The sequence below is a fragment of the Neolamprologus brichardi genome, chromosome 12, assembly GCF_056152115.1.
Source record: "Neolamprologus brichardi isolate AB-2024 chromosome 12, ASM5615211v1, whole genome shotgun sequence".
NCBI classification, from domain to species: domain Eukaryota; kingdom Metazoa; phylum Chordata; class Actinopteri; order Cichliformes; family Cichlidae; genus Neolamprologus; species Neolamprologus brichardi.
In genome coordinates, this window is record NC_142115.1 from 33,744,711 (window position 1) to 33,764,295 (window position 19,585).

A 19,585-nucleotide genomic window follows, 5' to 3' on the forward strand; every position below is an offset into this window, starting at 1 on the left:
TGAATTCAATTCTGGATTTAACAGGAAGCCAATGAAGGGAAGCCAAAACAGGAGAAATATGCTCTCTCTTTCTAGTCCCTGTCAGTACTCTTGCTGCAGCATTTTGGATTAGCTGAAGGCTTTTCAGTGAGTTTTTTGGACATCCTGATAATAATGAATTGCAGTAGTCCAGCCTGGAAGTAATAAATGCATGAACTAGTTTTTCAGCGTCACTCTGAGACAGGATATTTCTAATTTTAGAGATGTTGCGCAAATGGAAGAACGCAGTCTTACATATTTGTTTAATATGTGCGTTGAAGGACATATCCTGGTCAAAAATGACTCCAAGGTTCCTCACAGTGTTACTGGAGGCCAAGGTAATGCCATCCAGAGTAAGAATCTGGTTAGATACCATATTTCTAAGCTTTTCAGCGCCGAGTACAATGACCTCAGTTTTATCTGAGTTAAGAAGCAGAAAGTTAGTGGCCATCCAAGTCTTTATGTCTTTAAGACATTCCTGCAGTTTAACTAATTGGTGTGTGTTATCTGGCTTCATGGACAGATAGAGCTGGGTGTCATCTGCATAGCAGTGAAAATCACAACAACAGTTGCCTCAAGGCACTTTATATTGGAAGGTAGTCCCTACAATACATACAGAGAAAACCTCAACAATCATATGACCCCCTATGAGCAAGCACTTTCACGACAGTGGGAAGGAAGAACTCCCTTTTAAGAGGAAGAAACCTCCAGCAGAACCAGGCTCAGGGAGGGGCGGGGCCATCTGCAGTGACCGATTGAGGTGAGGGGAGGAAGACAGGATAAAGACATGCTGGGGAAGAGAGACAAAGATTAATAACAAGTTTACAACAAAACAGGTATTTTAGAGGTTTTGCGCAAATTGAAGACATATTCCAAGGTTCCTCACACTGTTACTGGAGGACAAAGTAATGCGATCTGGAGTAAGATATCATATTTCTCATCATATTAGATTTTTCGGTCCTATTACAATAACCTCAGTTTTATCTGAATTTAGAATCGCAAAGTTACAGGTCATCCAGGTCTTTATGTCTTTTCCTGCAGTTTAACTAATGAGTGTCAAAAATCTGAAGTGGTTTTGTTAATTTCATTTTCCTGATTGTAACTGGGTTTAGAAGCAGGTGATTCACTTTGAAATGTAAATTCACCACAGCAGAAGAATACAGGAAGAGTTTGGCATTTAGGGCCCGAGTTCATCACTCCACAGAAATATGCCACACACAGACTGACATTGGGGAGTGATCGGTAACCCCCTCAAGCCTGTAGGTAAAAGCTTTAATGGTGGAAGTGTTGAGACAGTAGGGCAGTGATTTAGAAAAGCTTCAGCACCGACATGTCAAAGGCAGAGAGGGGAAATTCACAAGCATGACTGTTTTTATTCAATAAAATAACCTCCAGTGAAATAAACGTTTATTTACACTTTTTGATAAATAAAGAGCAAAACTGTTTAAGATTACAAAAATGATCTGCACCTGTGTGCCGTACTCGTGCAGTCAGGATCAGTTCACTCCCCTCACATTAAAAGTGACATCGTTATAAGAAGAAGAAAAAAGAAACAAAGAGGAAACACAAACTGACCCCAGGTTACATTTAATATTCTCTTCAAATTATAAAATCCTAATAATTGAAAAGATACAAAAAGTTATTCTGTTATTACATTCTACAATGTGACATATGTTTGTGGATTTAGCTAAGGTCCAGCCTTTAGGGAGATTCAAACATTTACAAACATGAGCCTATCAGACTGAGGCACAGCCTCGGTAACCTCAAATAGCACCACATATTTACACTTCCAAATCATGTCATCCTGTGCCACTGTGGAGTAGATGCAGTCCTTTGTTAGATAAACTAACACAGGACAATGTTGATCTGTGACGTTGTTGAAGCAGTGCAAGTCCTCAGTCAAAAATAAAAACACCCTCTGGAGACTCCATCAAAGCATTTAGTGGTTTCTTTCACAAGCTGTCGTCATTCTGCTGAAGCTTTCAGATAAAGTTCCTCAACCTTGAGCTACATCAGTTTAGCTTCAAAGGAACTGGAAAAGTGCTGGTACGGGAAGGTAAGCATTTATAAAATTTCAGTCTCACTCTTCAAGTATCCCGGTCTGCTACATGTGACAGATTTGAACTAAGTGGGTGCACTGCTTCGTTCTGGTGTCTACACGCTTAGGAAGCCTCCTTGTTTGAAAGATCACAGCGCTTTCCCTTTTAATGAGCTTTCAAACAGTGCTGGGGTCAGTGTCGTCTGATGGGTGGCTCCAGCTTGTTGGACAGGGCGGTGAGCACCTGGTCAAACTTAGAGTATCGCAGAGCCTGTTTCTCCTCGGCCCCCCGGCTCCCCCACAGCAGCCGCATCTGGAAATCGGTCAGGAAAAGCTCCAGGACTTTGGCCTGCTCCCGGAAACCTGCAACATCACATCAGTTTAACATTATTAGCAGCACAGGAGTGTAGAGAGGAACAAGAGGACTACCATTTCTACCACAGAGGTCCCTGTAACTGGACCTGTCTCAAACATGAACAAGAACAGAATGTGTGAATGAGAGGGATGAACAGGGAAGCTGCAAGGAGCAGAGGTAATGAAGGTAGAGTTTAAATATCAGAGGTTAACCATCAGAATAGACAAGTGCACAAGAAAGGTGAAGAAGAGAGTGAAGCCAGGGTGGAGCGGGTGTGGATGAGCATGAGGGGTGATGTGTGACAGAAGCCAGAGCGAAAGAGAAGTTTTACTAGATGGTATTGAGACCTGCTATGATGCATGGTTTAGAGGCGGTGCCCCTGACAAAAAGACAAGACAAAGACATTGGAAGTGACCGGGATAGACAGGAAAAGAGTATCAGAAGACAGCCCAGGTTGAGCGGTTTCTTAGAGAGGCAAGACTGAGATGATTTGGACATGTAGAGGAGGGATAGTGGATGTAATGGACAAAGGATGCTGAACGTTAAGCTGCCAGGCAGGAGGAAGAGAAGAAGACCACAGAAAAGATTTGGCATGCAGAGGGTTGGCGTGACAGCAGAGGATGATGGGCATAGGGTGAGATGGATGGAGACCCCATCAGGAGCAGAAGAAGAAAAGAAGAGTTTATTTACAGGAGAAGTGAAAGAGGAAGTTCTTGCAGTTCACTATACAGCCTTGGGTTGTTCATTTGGCCAACCAGTCGTGAAGCTATTTATTACTGATTAATAATAATATAAACTTCAACTTAAAATAACCCATCAGCTCAAGAATGACCTTAGAATGGGATTTAGGAAATTATAACACTTTTCCTAATTATTTTTTATAATCAGATTATTTAATGCTGCAGCATGTACCAGTCTCTTCAATAAAAGGTTTCAAATGTAATTTGACTTGCATGCATTTCATGCATGCCTCAATCTGACTTTATTATATTTTTATTGCAGGTTGCCACCTGGTTGGAACTACTGTGTTGGACTTTTTCCAGATTGAAAAAAAAAAAATACATGCTCTAGGCTACCAACGCTTAAGTGGCTGTGAAGAAATGCTAGGCTACTTTTCTGCTAAAACTTGAGGAAAGCGGTATTAAAAAAAGAAAGGAAAGAAAAGTGAAAGCGCATTAGAAACAACATGAAGAACAGCAGTAAGCTGCAGCACCTAACATGCGATCCGTGTTCCTGCAGTGGAACAAGTGTGTGGAAAGTAAATACAGCAGGTCCCAAGACGGATCCCTGCGGTCTTTCGTGTTTAAATTTTCTAAAGGTTTGTATTTATTTTGCTAATGTTATAAAGCAGACATACTGCATTTTGTTTTCGTCTCTCACCTTGTAATTTGCTCTCAGCGTTAGAGCGGTAGATGCCCCCTAGCTGGGCAATGGTTCTCGCCGCCCCGAGGTGGAACATGACCACTTCCACCCCAACTTCCACCGTTTCCCACAGTTCTGTCCCCTCCTCACCCACCACCGCATTCTTCTCCATCAGAGTCAGAAGAGGGAGGATGTGGGGGAAAGTGGTGTTGGACAGCGGACAGCTTTCTGAAAGACAGATACAGAGATCATGTTTGTTGTGGAAACAATGGTGTAGCACCAAGATATGAGCAGGAATGGTTTCTCCATGCTTTTATCATGTGGTGTCGAGTTCAGGAGACGCTCTACCTCTTCCATCGTTCAGGCTCTTCATAAATGGCCTGAGAGTTTTTTCATAGAGAATGGCGCCTTCTGTGTGCCGCTGCCGTAACGCCATCCAAGTCTCCTGCAGACGGGACACCTGAAAGACCGAAGAACAACACTATTGCTTTTGTTCCTTCCTCTTGTTTTGTATATATTTGTTTTATTCAATTTGTCTTACTATTTGCATTACCCGCACAGCTGAACCCACAATTGTTTGACAGCTAATCTTATGGAAATTGTCCCTGTCTTTATTTTTTTTCAGTCTGAAAATATAGTTGAGATGTATATGATTCCTAAAAATATTCAGAGGTGATGTCTTTTTTTATGTAAAGACAGTTTTGAATATGTCCAGAAACTTTGCCAGAAAAGACAGGCCAAGTTAAAAATATATATTAATAATAACTAAGAAAAAATATAAAATGAAGAAACTTTTCTGCATTTGAGTTAATAAAATCACTGAAAGGTTAATAAGTTATCAATAAATGACTTTGCACCTTTTGTTTGAGGATGTGATAAAGCACACTGATATCAGAATTGTGACATTTTACAGCCTGACACCTTGAGGCAGGGAAACCCAAAAGAAGGCCGAAGGCTAAATCATGTAAGCGATAACATTAAATATCAGAGGGCCTCTTAGCTATTCCTGAAATTAAGCATCTTCACTAAAGGTGAGTCACAGTAATAATAATAATGGATTGCATTTATATTTTTTGGGGGGAAACTCCCACTAGGTTTAAATCTGGGACTCTCCACCATTTGACCTTAGAACTGAAGAAGCTTCTCGGATGAGAGGTGAAACGTCTTCAAGCAACTTAAAGAAGTCCAGACGCTTTTCTTTGCAAGCTCCTTTGACTACAATGACCTGGATGACTGAGAACCTTCACAGACACATTGCATTTATATAGCACTTTTCGGGGCCCTCAAAGTGCTTTACAATTCCACTATTCATTCACTCTCACATTCACACACTGGTGGAGGCAGCTACAGTTGTAGCCACAGCTGCCCTGGGGCAGACTGACAGAAGCGAGGCTGCCATATCGCGCCATTGGCCCCTCTGACCATCACCAGTAGGCGGTAAGTGAAGTGTCTTGCTCAAGGACACAATGCCCGAGACTGTCCGAGCCGGGGCTCGAACCGGCAACCTTCCGGTTACAAGACGAACTGCCAACTCTTTGAGCCATGATCGCCCCCTTATAGTGTGACGCTATAGCAGTATACACAGTAGGCAAGGGGTTACAGCCTCCTGTTTATTGTACTACGCTGTTCCATTAAGTCAATATTTGTTAATCTCTTACCTATACCCTGGTTTAACTTTACTCCGGGCAACCTTTGTTACACATCCCTTGCTCTTCCGGCTGTTTCCTGCGTGCCTCCCCTATCTCCATGAACACAAATAACCAAAGCTCCGTGCAGTGCATGTTTACCTGCGGAAGCTCCAAGGCTCTCATGACTGCAGCGAAGCCAAACATATTGCCCATTGTGCTCTTGAGCTCAGCAGCGATTTGGATGATTTTGTGAAGCAGGCAGGCTCGTTCTTCAGTCGTCCCCGTGCAGCCCAACACGTGCACAGCCAACATAATCGACATGGTTTGAAACCTGCAGGAATGTTATGTTATATCACATCATATCAGCCCACGCAGTGATCACACTTTGCTTAAAGAGGTCCTTAAAGTCAGAACAAGACTTCCAACAGCAGGAATAGGGAGACAACATTGAAAGGGAAAGCAGACATATGGTTTCAAACAGACTAAATAAATCATGTAGTTAAAAGAAGGCTAAAAAAAAAGATGGAAAGAATTATAAATTACTAGGAATAAATTAGGAATAACACACCATGTCATTGCTGTTGTGACACTCAAGTAACAACTTTTGTGGCTGAAAAAGGAAGCCGAAGCAGAAGTCCCAAAAACAGCAGTTTCCCTAATGACTTGAGCCTGACTACAAAAATGACCCAAACCCTACAGACTCCTGTGTTTAAATGCCCCACTTAACAGCAGAAAGTCTTATAGCCTGGTAACAAAGCCAGGTTGGTCTCTCTAGTCTAGTCTAGTAACTTAATTAGCAGCATTATAGTTTATGGTTCCAGTTTGTAAAAACATTTGCTAGTAGATAACTTTGCAGATAACTAAAACCCAACTTGGTGGACAAAAGTCTAATAAGGCTCATGTCAGATATACACCGTTCTATCATGCTAATGAACAGCTGAACTGGTTGAACAGTATTCACCTCTCCAGCAGGTCTAGTCTTAACTGTTGTCCATGTGGCAGCGTGAGCAGCTCCATCCCGGAGGTAACGCCCATCATTCTTTGCACCTCTGGCGTGACCTCCAGAATTCTGGCCACCTAGGAACACACACAGATGTAAGAACTGCTGCATTAGATTTCAGTTAGCGGAAACAGGATGAGCAGGAAAATACACTTTAAAATCTCCTGAAACATGTGCATGTTTTCACACATCAATAACACTTTGATTTAGAAATGGTTTAGAATTTGCATTCAAACAAATACCCCATAGTTTACCTGTTATCACTAACGCATGGCTAGCTCTAGTTTTCCTTCTGCATCGTTGCCACTGCATTCAGACTAAAATAAAGAAATCCCTAAACCTTTCTGCAGAGCTGCAGTCCATCCTTAAAAAAAATCCCTATTACTTTACAAATATTGATTAGGGCAGCTATAAACAGTACCATGCAGTCAGCCTTGGTGATGTGTTTGGCCATCGTCCTGGGATCCACCTCCACCAGAAGCTCCTTCACCCTCCGCAGGACGCCCACTTCTAGAGGCTTATTCTCTTTTCCCATCAGTGGTGACTGGTACCTGCTGGGTTTGAAACAGGAGAGCGTCTCCACCACAGGCGAAAAGTACACATTCCCATCCTCGGCCCTCAGTGGGTCGACCCCCGCTGACCCCTCTTCTGCCTGCAGCCTCTCCACATAGCTCTGAGGACCAGGGTACAGCTCTGTGTAGCAGCTCCCGTCTACATGAGAGGAGGGAGAGACCTGGGTGTGGTGAGGTTGGGGTCTGTCAAGATGCTGTCTCTGTAGGGTGCTGCTGGGAGAGGGCAGAGGTTGGACGGTGTCCGAGCGCCTCGGCAGGGACGGAGTCACAGTGGGAGTCCGGCTGCTGGACGGAGTTCTGGATGGGGGGGCTGGAGAAGAAGGGAGGGAAAATTAGGAAAAAGATGTTTACAAATATTTATCCAAATAAAGCAGAATAAATATATACATTTCAGACACTACTTGAGATACATAATAAGAGGAAGTGGCACATTCTTTGTGGATGATTATTATAGACTAAGGAACCCATGACAATGAAATATACTGATAAAAATATCATCAGTGTAGCTGATCACTGTGGTTAATAGTTTTGGACAATTATTTTAGGGCTCTAAGGCAGAGAGGAATATTATACCATCATGGCTTTTGGGTTGACTCATAGTTAATTAATGTTAAACTTTCATATTTTGTGCGCCTCTTATTTTCACCTTAGTTTGTGTCTCGGTGTTTCCCTTTTTCAGTTTAGTTCCTGCTTTATTTTGAAGGATAATTTCTTTTTTGCTTTCTGCATTTTCACTTCCTTTCTGTCAGTTTATTTCTGCCTTCATTATTGTCTAGACCAGCGGTCCCCAACCCCCGGGCCTCGGATCGGTACCGGTCCATGAGTCGTTTGGTACCGGGCCGCGAGAGTTGAGACTCAGGTGTGAAATGTGTGGTTTTCAGGGTTTTTATTGGTTTTTAGCGTTATTTTGTTATCGTTTTTAGCGTTAACTCGATTTTCCTGGGTCTTTTCACGTGTGTTATGATATGTGTTACGGTATCGGTGCTAGTTTTATTTGTTGTATTTATCTGAATGCAATTAATCTACCGTGTGAGGACATCCAGTAGAATCATGTGACTCATTTAATTAATTAATCAATTAATAGGACACACCTACAGTATAATGTATCTTTTGAAGACTTGCATTAACTCTTTCGAACTCTATTGCAGCTTTAATTGGGAATTTTTTCTTGATCATTAACTCATGGCCTGCTATTTGTTTTAATGTGCAATTTATTTGTCTTGTGAACCAACACATTCACTTTTTTAAGTCAGAGGGCGAGGTAATGAAGTTCATGTAGATGAACTCACTATTTGAACACACTGTTTGATTAGGCACACCGATAACCTTCTACTTACATCACATTCAATTACAACAGGTTAATAATTACACATTACCCATGTGTAGTATTCTCATAAAGTTTTACTGTTTTCTGTCCACATTTGCACATTATTTCTATGTTGCCTTCAATTTTTCAATTACTTCCATTTTATCCTCAAATGTCTTCACCCAAAACCATCCATTCATTTCAGATACACTTGCCTTTGTCTATAGTAACCTGTAGCAACTAGGGATGGGTATCGAAAACCGGTTCTTGTTGAGATCCGGTTCCCACTGTTTCAATTCCTTGGAATCGTTTGCCATTTTTAAAAACGATTCCCTTATCGATTCCAGTCGCCCCGAATGACGCCATTGCGTTGAGTAGCGTCTTTTACCCAGTAGGAAACATGGCGCCAGAGCGGCACAAACGCTCAAAAGTTTGGTTACACTTTATGAGAAAGGATGACAACAGGGCAACGTGCAATACTTGCAAAGTAGAGATTTCATCAAAGGGAGGAAACACGACGAATATGCAAAAGCATTTGCTCAAAAAACACGCGATAGCTTTCAACGAATGTCGTGTTTTTGATCCGCTCCGGACTAGCGAAGCTCAACCCAGCAGCAGCGGTAGCGTTTCCACGTCCTCTCCCGTTAATACTGCAGGTAACTAAGCAACTAGCATTGCATATTATGTTAGCGCGATTTACCTTATTGCAAAACCTGCTATTACTGTGCATTTAGATAACCATGACGAGAGAGACAGGCTGGCTCAGATGCTGGCAGTTCTCGCTGCAGGTGGCTTCTCCTTTCACAGAGGCAGGGAAAAGTAAAATGACACAGGCCAGGATAGACGAATGTCACCGAGCAGTGACTAAGTTTGTTGTAAAAGGCTTGCACCCTTTTGCCACAGTAGATGCCCCCGAGTTTCGGTAAGTGAATGTTTAATTGTAGGCTAAGTCAGGGAATGTCAAAGTTGCATGTTCTCCTCTTACCAGATGTTTCATCCGTTTCCATTTCTATATCTTTTAGAGAAATGATAAAGACTCTGAACCCTAAGTACAAAGCCCCAAACAGAGACAGTTTAACCAACCACTTGATCCCTGCTTGGTATGCAGTCGAAAAGGCTAATCTGATTTCTCAGCTGAAACGTGTTGAAGGCAGCCATCACTGCAGATGGATGGACAAGTTTTAGTCATTACCTCACAGTAACGCTGCATTATGTCAGGAATGGCCAGAGCAACTTTTACAACTTTTTTTTCCCTGGGTTCTCCCCATCGAGGAGCAGTAGGCTGTGGATCGCTTAAGATCTCACTGTTGACTTTGTAAGGTCATGCTACTCCTACATTTCTGCCTTGTTCAAAGATAAGATATAAAACAAAGTTCAAAGCTAATTGACCTGTGTGTTCTCCTCTTTTTAAAAATAAGAATCGAAAAGAGAATCGATAAAGAATCGAATCGTTAAACAGAATCGATAATGGAATCGGAATCGTGAAAATCTTATCAATACCCATCCCTAGTAGCAACAGTATTATCTACTACATCTATTGATCAGAGTTCACAACATTTGATCCAGTTTTCTCTTATGTAACCAACCTTTCTGCTGAAAACTACAAAAGGCTCTGAACCTTACTCCTGCTACCTTACAGCTGACGCGGTCAGAGGTGTTCATCAGAGCCCGACGGCAGTCATTCACTCAGACGGGCTGTGAAGCAGGCTGGACACAAACAACAGGCTCTGGTTGAAACGTGAGATCTTTTTACAGGGACGCTCTAGGTAAGTACTGAGATCAAAAACCCAAGATCAGCAAGACTTTTAGAAGATAAAATGGCATTTTAATGTAAACCCCAAATACCTTTAATGCTGTTATAGAGCATTTCTTTGTGTAGTTACGCTGCGAGTTCTGTTCTGAAATATGCATGACCGACCAGCTAAGAACAGAATATTTCCCAGATGTCTCCTCTCAACAATAACAAGGCTGAGCTTTATGATTGCATGGAGGAATCTCACTATATAAACTATCCTCATTCACAGTCATAGTTTGTTCTGATCACAAAGAACAAAAGCAAGAAAAAGAATGAATTGTTTTGGAATCGGATGCATTTCAGCTTGGAAAATTGTTTTCTTTTGAAAAAAAGAAGGAAGCCTCAAAGGTCACACAAGTTCAGACTTTCACAAATTAAATACAGAGAGAACATGGAGTTACTTTTTTTGATGCAAAACAAAGATTTTTCTTATAAAATATAAAGAAGTTTCTTATAAAGTTTTGTTTTTATTGTTTTAATTTTGGAACTAAGCACAAAATGTTAGGTCTTGCAAGCACAAAAGGTCTTTTGACTGGTGGTGGTCAGAGGGCCCGGTGGCGCCAGTGTCCGGCAGCCTCGCCTCTGTCAGTTCGCCCCAGGGCAGCTGTGGCTACAATGTAGCTTCCCATTACCAGTGTGTGAATGTGTGTGTGAATGGGTGGATGACTGAATGTAGTGTAAAGTGCTTTGGGGTCCATAGGAACTAAGTAAAGCGCTATACAAATACAGTCCATTTACCATTTAACATTAAATAATGGCAGCTTTTACATTTTGCTTTATAATTTCATACCCACTGCTATGCAAGTATTAAAGTAGGGTGCCTCAGCTTAGTGAAAAACAACTGGAAATCTTTTGTAGAAAGACTGGTGGTGGTGTGAATCAGGGTGTCATGCGGCACAAAGGAGCGGCAACCTTTGCTGTCAACCATAAACTGAAATGACTGAGTCGTGTTATTTACTCAGATTAGTAATCTAGATCACTAACGATGTGCATTGTAAAATACCACAGTATTTTACAATGCCACATTCCCAAAGTGAAATTACAAGGCTCAGAGGTTAGCTTTTTAAATACATCCCGACTTCTAATCAGGAAAATAAATTGGCCTCTTGGATTTAACTGTGATTCTTATGTTTAATAAGAATGACTAGATAACATCTAATGTGTTCTTAAACATTCATAACTTACGTTTTGGCTGTTTTTATTTTAAAAAAAGGGTTGCTTTTTTATTTTGACAGATTTGAGCTTTTTTTTTTTTTTATCACATGACGCTTTTTAAAAGTTCTTATTGTTTTTATTCTTAAACCTTTGGAGGTTTAAGTCAACATCGGCAATGACCCAAACCCAGACATTAACCCTATACGAACAGAATATGTAATATCTATTTATTTAAAACCTTTGCAGTTGCCTTGTGGCTACGGTGTTAAAAAGGTATCGAAACCTAGCAAATAATCAGTAACTTATTAATAATGAGTCTAATCTAAGTTTTTATCTTATCGAAGCCAAAACCAAAGCAGAGTTGGCAAATATGTCTGGCCTGCAGTGGTCAAGTTTAAATATTGGCCAGTCCATATTTTCCCAACTTAAACTTTATCTCAAGTATCTCTCTCATTAGTTATTAGGGTGATACAAGCTCTTGAACTCAAACCCCTTGCTCATAAGAAGCGATCTAACATCTTGACATCTTTGTCAGACTCTCTTTCAGTGATGTGCCATCCAAACTTGCTGGCACTTGCAGTGCTGCTATGCTCTACATTGTTGGTAAATGGGGGGAAGGTTGTTGGAATACAAAATAAAGTAATTTGAAATCTGATACAACTTGATACACGCAATTTATTACATTTAACTATGGATCACTATTCATCACTTTGCTGTTTTAACAAAAAATAAATACAGAAATGTTTTTTTGAGGTCGAAATCATCATCAGCAATGACCCCCAACCCCGAGTAGTATTTATTTAAAACTGTTTCCTAAGGTTTTGATCATCAGACAAAAAACTACTAAACATTCTCACTGACAATATATGAAAAACTATGAAGGGTTAGGTTTAACGTGATTAACTTTCATTAAGCACTAACGTCTTATTTGCTGCATGAGTAAAGTGAAGTATTGGACTGTATCACTTTACTGGAAGAACGTGAAAGCTGAAGAATTTGTTCAAACTGGTCTCATCTTATGGGGCAACCGTGGCTCAGCAATCGCATCTGTAACGGGAAGGTCGCCGGTTCGATCCCTGGGCTCTCTGTCCTGGTCGTTGTGTCCCTGGGCAAGACACTTTACCCTACCGCCTACTGGTGTTGGCCTCGCTTCTCAGACTGACAGGCTGTGGCTACAACTGTAGCTTGCCTCCACCAGTGTGTGAATGTGAGAGTGAATGAATAGTGGTATTGTAAAGCGCTATATAAATCCAATCCATTATTATTATCCTGAAGAACAGAAATTTTCCATCGCTTTCGAATAAGAAATAAAGAAGCTTATCGGTGTTTCCTTACATTATTTAATTTGACCTGAATCAATGCAAGTTTTTAGTTATTGAAACCAAAGAAGACTTGAAGGACAATCTCATAGTGTTTAGAGTTTCACTTTAGTTTCTCAAATTCACCCGCATTTCTTTTTTTTCTTCAAATGGTACAGTGAATTCTGCCTTTTTTCCTCATATTTACACTTTAATTAAGATCATATGAACAGTCTGGGGTTCCACACCACAATCACCTTTACTGTGCAACATGCTCGTCTCTAGCTCCCAAACTTCTTGTCAGCCTCTATTTATTGAAGGAACAAAAACTTTAAGTTATCTGCAGATATAACTTAACCTTTAAATCTGAGTTTTTATCTTAAAAGCCAAAACCAAAGGAGACCTGGCAAATACATCTGACCTCCAAGTTTATATATTGGCCAGTCCATATTTTCCCAACTTAAACTTTATCTCAGGTATATCTCTCATTAGTTATTAGGGTGATACAAGCTCTTGAACTCAAACCATTAGCTTAAGAAATAATCTAACATCTTGACATCTTTGTCAGAATCTCTTTCAGATATGGGCCATCCAAACTTGCTGGCACTTGCAGTGCTGCTATGCTCTACATTGTTGGTAAATGGAGGGAAAGTCTTGGTGTTCCCTGTGGATGGAAGTCACTGGATCAACATGAATATCATCATCGAAGAGCTTCACTCCAGAGGTCATGAAGTCACAGTGGTGCGTCCAAACGATACCTGGTACATCAAGTCAGAGTCCCCTCACTACAAGACCATCACTATAAATTCCTCAGCCGGATTTGATGAAGAGCACTTTGGGGCATTTGTAATAGAAACACTGACCATGCGTCGACAAGGTGCTTCACTTTGGACACGTTTATCAATAGAATATGATTTAGTGAAAGCGTTTTATGAAATGCATGTCAAGGTGCTTGAGATGGTGGAACGCGTGTTTGAGGATACCAAGCTGATGCAGAGCCTCCGTGATGCCAAATATGATTTGGTTCTGACTGATCCTGCAATTGGTACAGGTGTTCTTATGGCTCACCGTTTGGGTCTTCCACTTGTCTTTAATGTCCGATGGACTATTCAGGGTGATGGCCATTTTGCAATTGCACCTTCCCCACTCTCTTACATTCCCATACCAGGGTCAGAGCTGACTGACAAGATGACTTTCATTCAGCGTGTCCAGAATATGCTCTACTTTTTCTTCTCAACTTTACAAATTTGGTATGTGACAGAACCAACTTACAAACCATTTGTCCATCATCATTTTGGCAGTGACGTACATTACATGGAGCTGTTTCAGTCAGCAGACATCTGGCTGATGAGAAACGATTTCACCTTTGAGTTCCCTAGACCCACAATGCCAAACGTTGTCTACATGTCAGGATTTCAGTGCAAACCCTCCAAGCCCCTGTCTAAAGAGCTAGAGGACTTTGTGCAGAGCTCGGGTGAACATGGTGTCATTGTGATGACACTGGGGACGCTGGTAGAAGAACTTCCAGAGGACATCACTGAAGACATTGCTGCTGCTTTTGCAGAACTTCCTCAGAAGGTGATTTGGAGGCACAAAGGCAAAAGACCATCCACCCTTGGTAATAACACATTAATCTTGGACTGGTTGCCCCAAAATGACCTCCTGGGTCACCCCAAGACCAGAGTGTTTGTGGCCCACGGAGGCACCAATGGGATACAGGAGGCCGTTTACCATGGTGTGCCCCTGGTTGGCCTGCCCCTTATGTTTGACCAGGCTGATAACTTCTTCAGGATGAAAGCAAAAGGTGTGGCCAAAGTCCTTGATATTGTAACAGTGAACAAAGAAAACTTCTTGGAGGCGCTAAAGGAGGTACTCTACCAACCATCCTACAGGGAGAAGATGAAGGACCTGTCCAGCATCCAAAGAGATCAGCCTATGAAACCGCTGGACCGAGCCATGTTCTGGATCGAGTTTGTCATGCGGCACAAAGGAGCGGCGCACTTAAGGACGGAGTCTTACAAGATGTCCAACATCCAGTATTACTCGATTGATGTGGCAGCCTTTCTGCTGGCAGTTATTCTGCTAGTATTTACCATTTTTATTTCAGCAGTCAGGTTTCTGTTCAATAAGTTATTTTACAGAAACAAAGTCAAAAAGGAATGATGATTGTGTTACAAAATTTGTAACCACTTACTTCTGTATTTAGTTTCAGAAAATGAGCTCAATATAAATGTTTCTTGAATTTTCATCTTGAAATTGTGAATACAGATAAACAAGACAATGTTGCTGACTGACATTACTATACAATCTTTATAATCCATACATCTACCCTTTAAAAAGTTAAATTTAAATTTACATTTAAGTGTAATTAAATTTAGTTACAGAAAAAAAACATTAGCATTCTAGCCATTATATTTACCGTAATACAGACACAGTGTGCAATATATATATTAAAAACAGTACTGTTCCACTTTCTTACCTGTCAGCATAAATCACTATCAGTCACGATTGGTTATTTAAGAATATGCCTTAATGTTTCTATTGCTGATGTAATTATTAATTTAGCTATATTAATAATTACTACATGATTTTGGGATTTCTGCTATCTAATTCGTTTTCAGCTTCACAAAACAATTTAAATTCTTAATTATTTTGTCTTAAACCTTTGATGTCTACAAATGTTTGGACACACCTTCTCATTAAATGTTTTTTTCTTTATTCTTCTGAGTATTTACATTGTAGATTCTCAGTCAAGGCATCAAAACTATGAATAAACATATCGAATTTAAACAAAAAAGTGTGAAATAACTCAAAAAACGTTTTGGATTAGCCTCCTTTTGCTTTGATTACTGCTTTGCACACTCTTGGCATTCTCTTATTGAGCTCAATGAGATCACCGGAAATTGTTTTCCAGCAGTCTTGAAGGAGTTTCCAAAGATCACAAGCACTTGTTGGCCTTTTTGCCTTCACTTTGCTGTCCATCTCATCCCAAACCATCTAAATTGGGTTTAGGTCAGGTGACTATGGAGGCCAGGCCATCTGGCACAGCACTCTATCACTCTCCTTCTTTATCAAATAGCCCATACACAGCCTGGAGGTGTGTTTGGGGCCATTGTCCTGTTGAGAAATAAATGATGGTCCAAGTAAACGCAAACCGCATGGGATGGCATGCCGCTGCATCTGTTCACGTTTTCTGCATTGCACAAAGACACGGCAGGTGGAACCAAAGATCTCAAATTTGGACTCATTAGACCAAAGTACAGATTTCCACTGGTCTAATGTCCATTCCTTGTGTTTCTTGGCCGAAACAAATTTCTTCTGCTTGATGCTTTTCCTTAGTCGTGGTTACTTAGCAGCTATTTGACCATAAAGGCCTGATTCACACAGTCTCCTCTGAGCAGCTGATGTAGAGATGTGTCTGCTGCTTTAATATGAGGCGTGTTAACTTGCAGTTTCTGAGGCTGGTGACTCGAATGAATTTGTCCTCAGCAGCAGAGTTGACTCTTGGTCTTCCTTTCCTGGGGTGGTCCTAATGTGAGCCAGTTTCATTGTAGGGTTTGATGGTTTTTGCGACTGCACTTGGGGGCACATTCAAAGTTTTAGCAATTTTACGGATCGACTGACCTTCAGCTCTTAAAGTAATGATGAACTGTCGTTTCTCTTTACTTAGCTGATTGGTTCTTGCCATACTATGAATTCTAACGGTCGTTAAATAGGGCTGTCAGCTGTGTACCAATCTGACTTCTGCACAACACAACTGATGATCCCAACCCCATTAAGAAGGCAAGAAATTCCACAAATGAAGCCTGACAAGGCACACTTGTGAAGTGAAAACCATTTCAGGTGACTACATCATTGAGTGACTACTCATTTAGAGAAGGCCAAAGGTTTGCAACGATGTCAAGAAAGCAAAGGGTAGCTACTTTCAGGAATCTAAAATATGAGACATACTTAGAGTTATTTATCTTTTTTCTTTCTTTTTTTAGATACATAATTCCAGATATTATGCTTCATATATTTGATGTCTTCAGTATGTATCTACAAAAGCAGAAACATTTATTTTTACTAGAAAGTTGTAAAAATAAAGAAAACCCATTAAGTGAGAAGGTGTCCAAACTTTTGATTGGTGGTGTGCATCATCATCGGCAGTGACTCCAATCATAAACCTTACCCTATTATTAAGCCTAATAAACCAAACAGAATATGTATTCTTTCATTCATTTAAAATTCTGACCATGTTTAGCACATGGCTTTCACAGAGAATTAAAGTTCATTGAAATGTATTTGACAATGATATTTTGCATCGACCGTGATGGATTACTTCCTAAATTTGAAATTAAATTTGAACCTTTATCAACAGTTTGATGTCTTTATTATGATTCCTGATTGTTCTTGTCCGGATCTTGTTATACTTTGCTCTTTTTTTCTGTTTCCTTGTTCCTTTTGTGTTTAAAACATGGAAATATAAATATTCTTCATTATACATAGAAACTCAGAGACCCATCCTTGCATTAAACATCAGCTAGATTACAGCAACTATGTTTGTGTCCAGCCTGTCCACTGTCACGCTTCTCTTAAGACTGAACTAATTAGTATCTCAATTCTGGATAAGGAAACACTTTAAGCTAAATTTTGAATGATTTCTTTTAACTCTTACTATTCATCAGATGTCATCTTTTACTGTAAACTACAGAGGAAAAAAAGATTATATTTAAAACATATATCATGTCGATTCTGACAGGATGCTCAGCTAGTATGTGGCTAAATCACCGCTTGACCCTAATTCGGTGTATGTTAAGAGGTTGAGACGTCTAAAACTTTAGCCCAGGTCTACACAAGTGACCTGCTGCTGAGGTTATACAAGCCAGAGAGCAAACAGCCACAGATCCTCTGAATCAGGTTGAAGTTCCTGGCTGCTGACTAAAAGCCAGGCAGACCAGGCTGTTGGAGCGACAACAACCCAAGTTAAGTCTCTTTTTCTTGACTCTCTTCTTACTGCTTTACTATTAGTTCATCATAATTCTGATGAGTATTTGGGGATTATCAAGCTGTGAGGCAAGAGGAGAAAGAGTTTTAACTTACAGCAGCTAGAAGGAGTAGAAAGGAACAATTCTCCAGGACTCAGCTGGCCATCCTGTTGCCTGTTCACGTCTGCCTCCTTGTGGTTGTTAGAGGAAGGACTACATGGAGAGAGATGGCACATATTATAGAACCACGAGACTCATTTTAATTTCATCCACTACATACAACACAAGATTGTAAAGAGGATGAGTTCATGTTTTTAATTAACTGCTCTATGAAGCCCTGCATTGTTTTCCCCCAAGTGAATCAAGAAATTCAACATGGAAAACTTTTTATTGGATTATGTTTTTCTTTCTTACTATAAAATAAACTTTATAGCCTTAAACAGTCAAAAGTCAGACAATTCATTTACAGCCCTCGTGTGTCATAGTTTTTCACATGAGTTCACGCTGTGCGTTTATTATGTTACACATAAAAATCGTAACTTAAAAGGAATTAAACAAGTGGAACCGCACCTTCTCGGACAGACCCTCTCCTCTCCTCCCATGCTACCATTCCTAGGCCCCTTTTGACCCGATGAGGTGACGGCAGTGGTGCGGAAAGCCGTCTCCAGGTAGCTAAGTGGCAACGTCCTGTTGACTGGCTGGTGAATCTGAGCTCCGCTCCACCGAGTCAGAGCCGCCCGGCTGCCCACATAGAAATGAACAAGGGCAGGTAAGGAGTCGAAGGCCTCGCCCTCCAAGCTGTACTGAACCCGAGTGTACGTCTCAGCGGACTGAACCACCGCCTTCCCGATGAGGAAGTGAAGCGTTTTCTGCTCCCACCGGCTGGTAAGGACAAAGTCACCCTGACTGGACTGAGAGTCCCTGACGAGAAAGTCACCATGGTTCACCACAAGGCTCTCCGACACCTGAACAGATGTTTTAATTTCTGTTAGTTATTAGACGTTTCATCATTTTTACATTTATACCGATGTGATTAAAGATGCAGTGTGATGTTTCACTTTTATATTATGTTGTCTAATTGATATATTAATTTTATTTAAAAAATGTTTGGAATGAATTTTGTTCAAGACAAAAACAAATAAAATACTAGTCACATAACTCAAAATGTATCTGTTTTTAATGGTGATGTAAACAATATTTGTGAAAGTTTTTTTACATTTGCACATCTAAACACTCAGACACAGAGGAAGAAATCCAAGTTAGTTTAAATCTCATTCCTGAAAGTGTTTCTCAAACTGTGAGACTTGGATAGGGCTGCTACTGGAGGGCGAACCACCAGGGGAAAAATAAAGTCAAACTAAGTTGAAGTAAACAGGATTCATGAAAAATAAACAAGCATTTCCAAACACTATGATGCTGACCTTTATTTCACTAAATTCCCTTTTCGTATTGACACTAAATGATTTATAAAAATTGTGGAAGCATCAACTTTTCTGCTTCTGCTTTTTTGATTTTTGTATTTAAAATGAAAACTTAGAATAGAGGCTGGCATGTATTGAACAGAGAGGAAAACTTTTTGAAGGGGTTTTGTAATATAAAGTATACCTGAACTCCTAACATCATTCTGTCTCCAAAGTTTAGCCCGATGCTCCCCCTTGTGGCCTAATAGCTACATGACTGTGGTATCTGAATAAATGCAGTAGTAAGCTCTGCAGTCTAGGCTTTGCTGTGTGGGGTTTGCAGGTTCTCCCTGTGACTGTATGGGTTCTCTCTGGGTTTTGCAAATGTGAATGTTTTCTGTCTCTCTGTTAGCACTGCGATAAACCGGCAAACTGTCCAGAGTGCACTCCACCTTTCACCCTCTGTCTGCTGGGACAGGCCCCATTGACTCTCAACTGGATAAGCAATTAAGAAAACCGATGGAAGTTATTTCTACAGGTTCTGTTTGTTCAGTTCTGCTCTGAATCCAGTTCTAGCTGGATGGGGCAAAGGCATTTCTTTAAAACAAGCTTGCTTTAATAATATGTTTTTTCAAAACCCAAAGATACTCTCTGTTTTATCAGGAAGCAATGCAGCAAATCTGACAGAAAA

The 19,585-nt window shown here is 40.6% G+C and overlaps 1 protein-coding gene and 2 pseudogenes across 4 annotated transcripts in view; 1 reads left to right on the plus strand and 2 right to left on the minus strand.

Moving 5' to 3' along the window:
* The window catches only part of LOC148100331 (SH2 domain-containing protein 3C-like), a 32,536-nt pseudogene extending 31,186 nt beyond the window's left edge, over window positions 1-1,350 (minus strand). Inside the window, exon 1 of the transcript XR_015719886.1 lies at window positions 1,345-1,350. The product of XR_015719886.1 is annotated as an SH2 domain-containing protein 3C-like (transcript). The remainder of the gene's footprint in view (window positions 1-1,344) is intronic.
* A 63-nt stretch (window positions 1,351-1,413) lies between these two features.
* LOC102791719 (SH2 domain-containing protein 3C-like) overlaps window positions 1,414-19,585 on the minus strand; it is a 38,343-nt gene continuing 20,171 nt past the window's right edge. The window contains exons 5-12 of the mRNA XM_087849441.1: window positions 18,065-18,459; window positions 17,610-17,707; window positions 6,823-7,283; window positions 6,363-6,478; window positions 5,561-5,732; window positions 4,122-4,233; window positions 3,792-4,001; window positions 1,414-2,419 (exon numbers count right to left, since the gene is read on the minus strand). Of these exons, the coding sequence (XP_087705567.1) occupies window positions 2,250-2,419; window positions 3,792-4,001; window positions 4,122-4,233; window positions 5,561-5,732; window positions 6,363-6,478; window positions 6,823-7,283; window positions 17,610-17,707; window positions 18,065-18,459 (1,734 nt within the window). The 3' untranslated portion in view covers window positions 1,414-2,249. The remainder of the gene's footprint in view (window positions 2,420-3,791; window positions 4,002-4,121; window positions 4,234-5,560; window positions 5,733-6,362; window positions 6,479-6,822; window positions 7,284-17,609; window positions 17,708-18,064; window positions 18,460-19,585) is intronic.
* On the plus strand, window positions 8,663-16,879 carry LOC148100333 (UDP-glucuronosyltransferase 2A2 pseudogene; annotated as a pseudogene). 2 transcript variants are annotated; one of them, XR_015719865.1, is made up of 3 exons: window positions 8,663-8,935; window positions 9,014-10,045; window positions 13,096-16,879. The product of XR_015719865.1 is annotated as a UDP-glucuronosyltransferase 2A2 pseudogene, transcript variant X2 (transcript). The 2 variants fall into 2 exon arrangements; XR_015719864.1 differs by having other exon boundaries at window positions 8,663-10,045.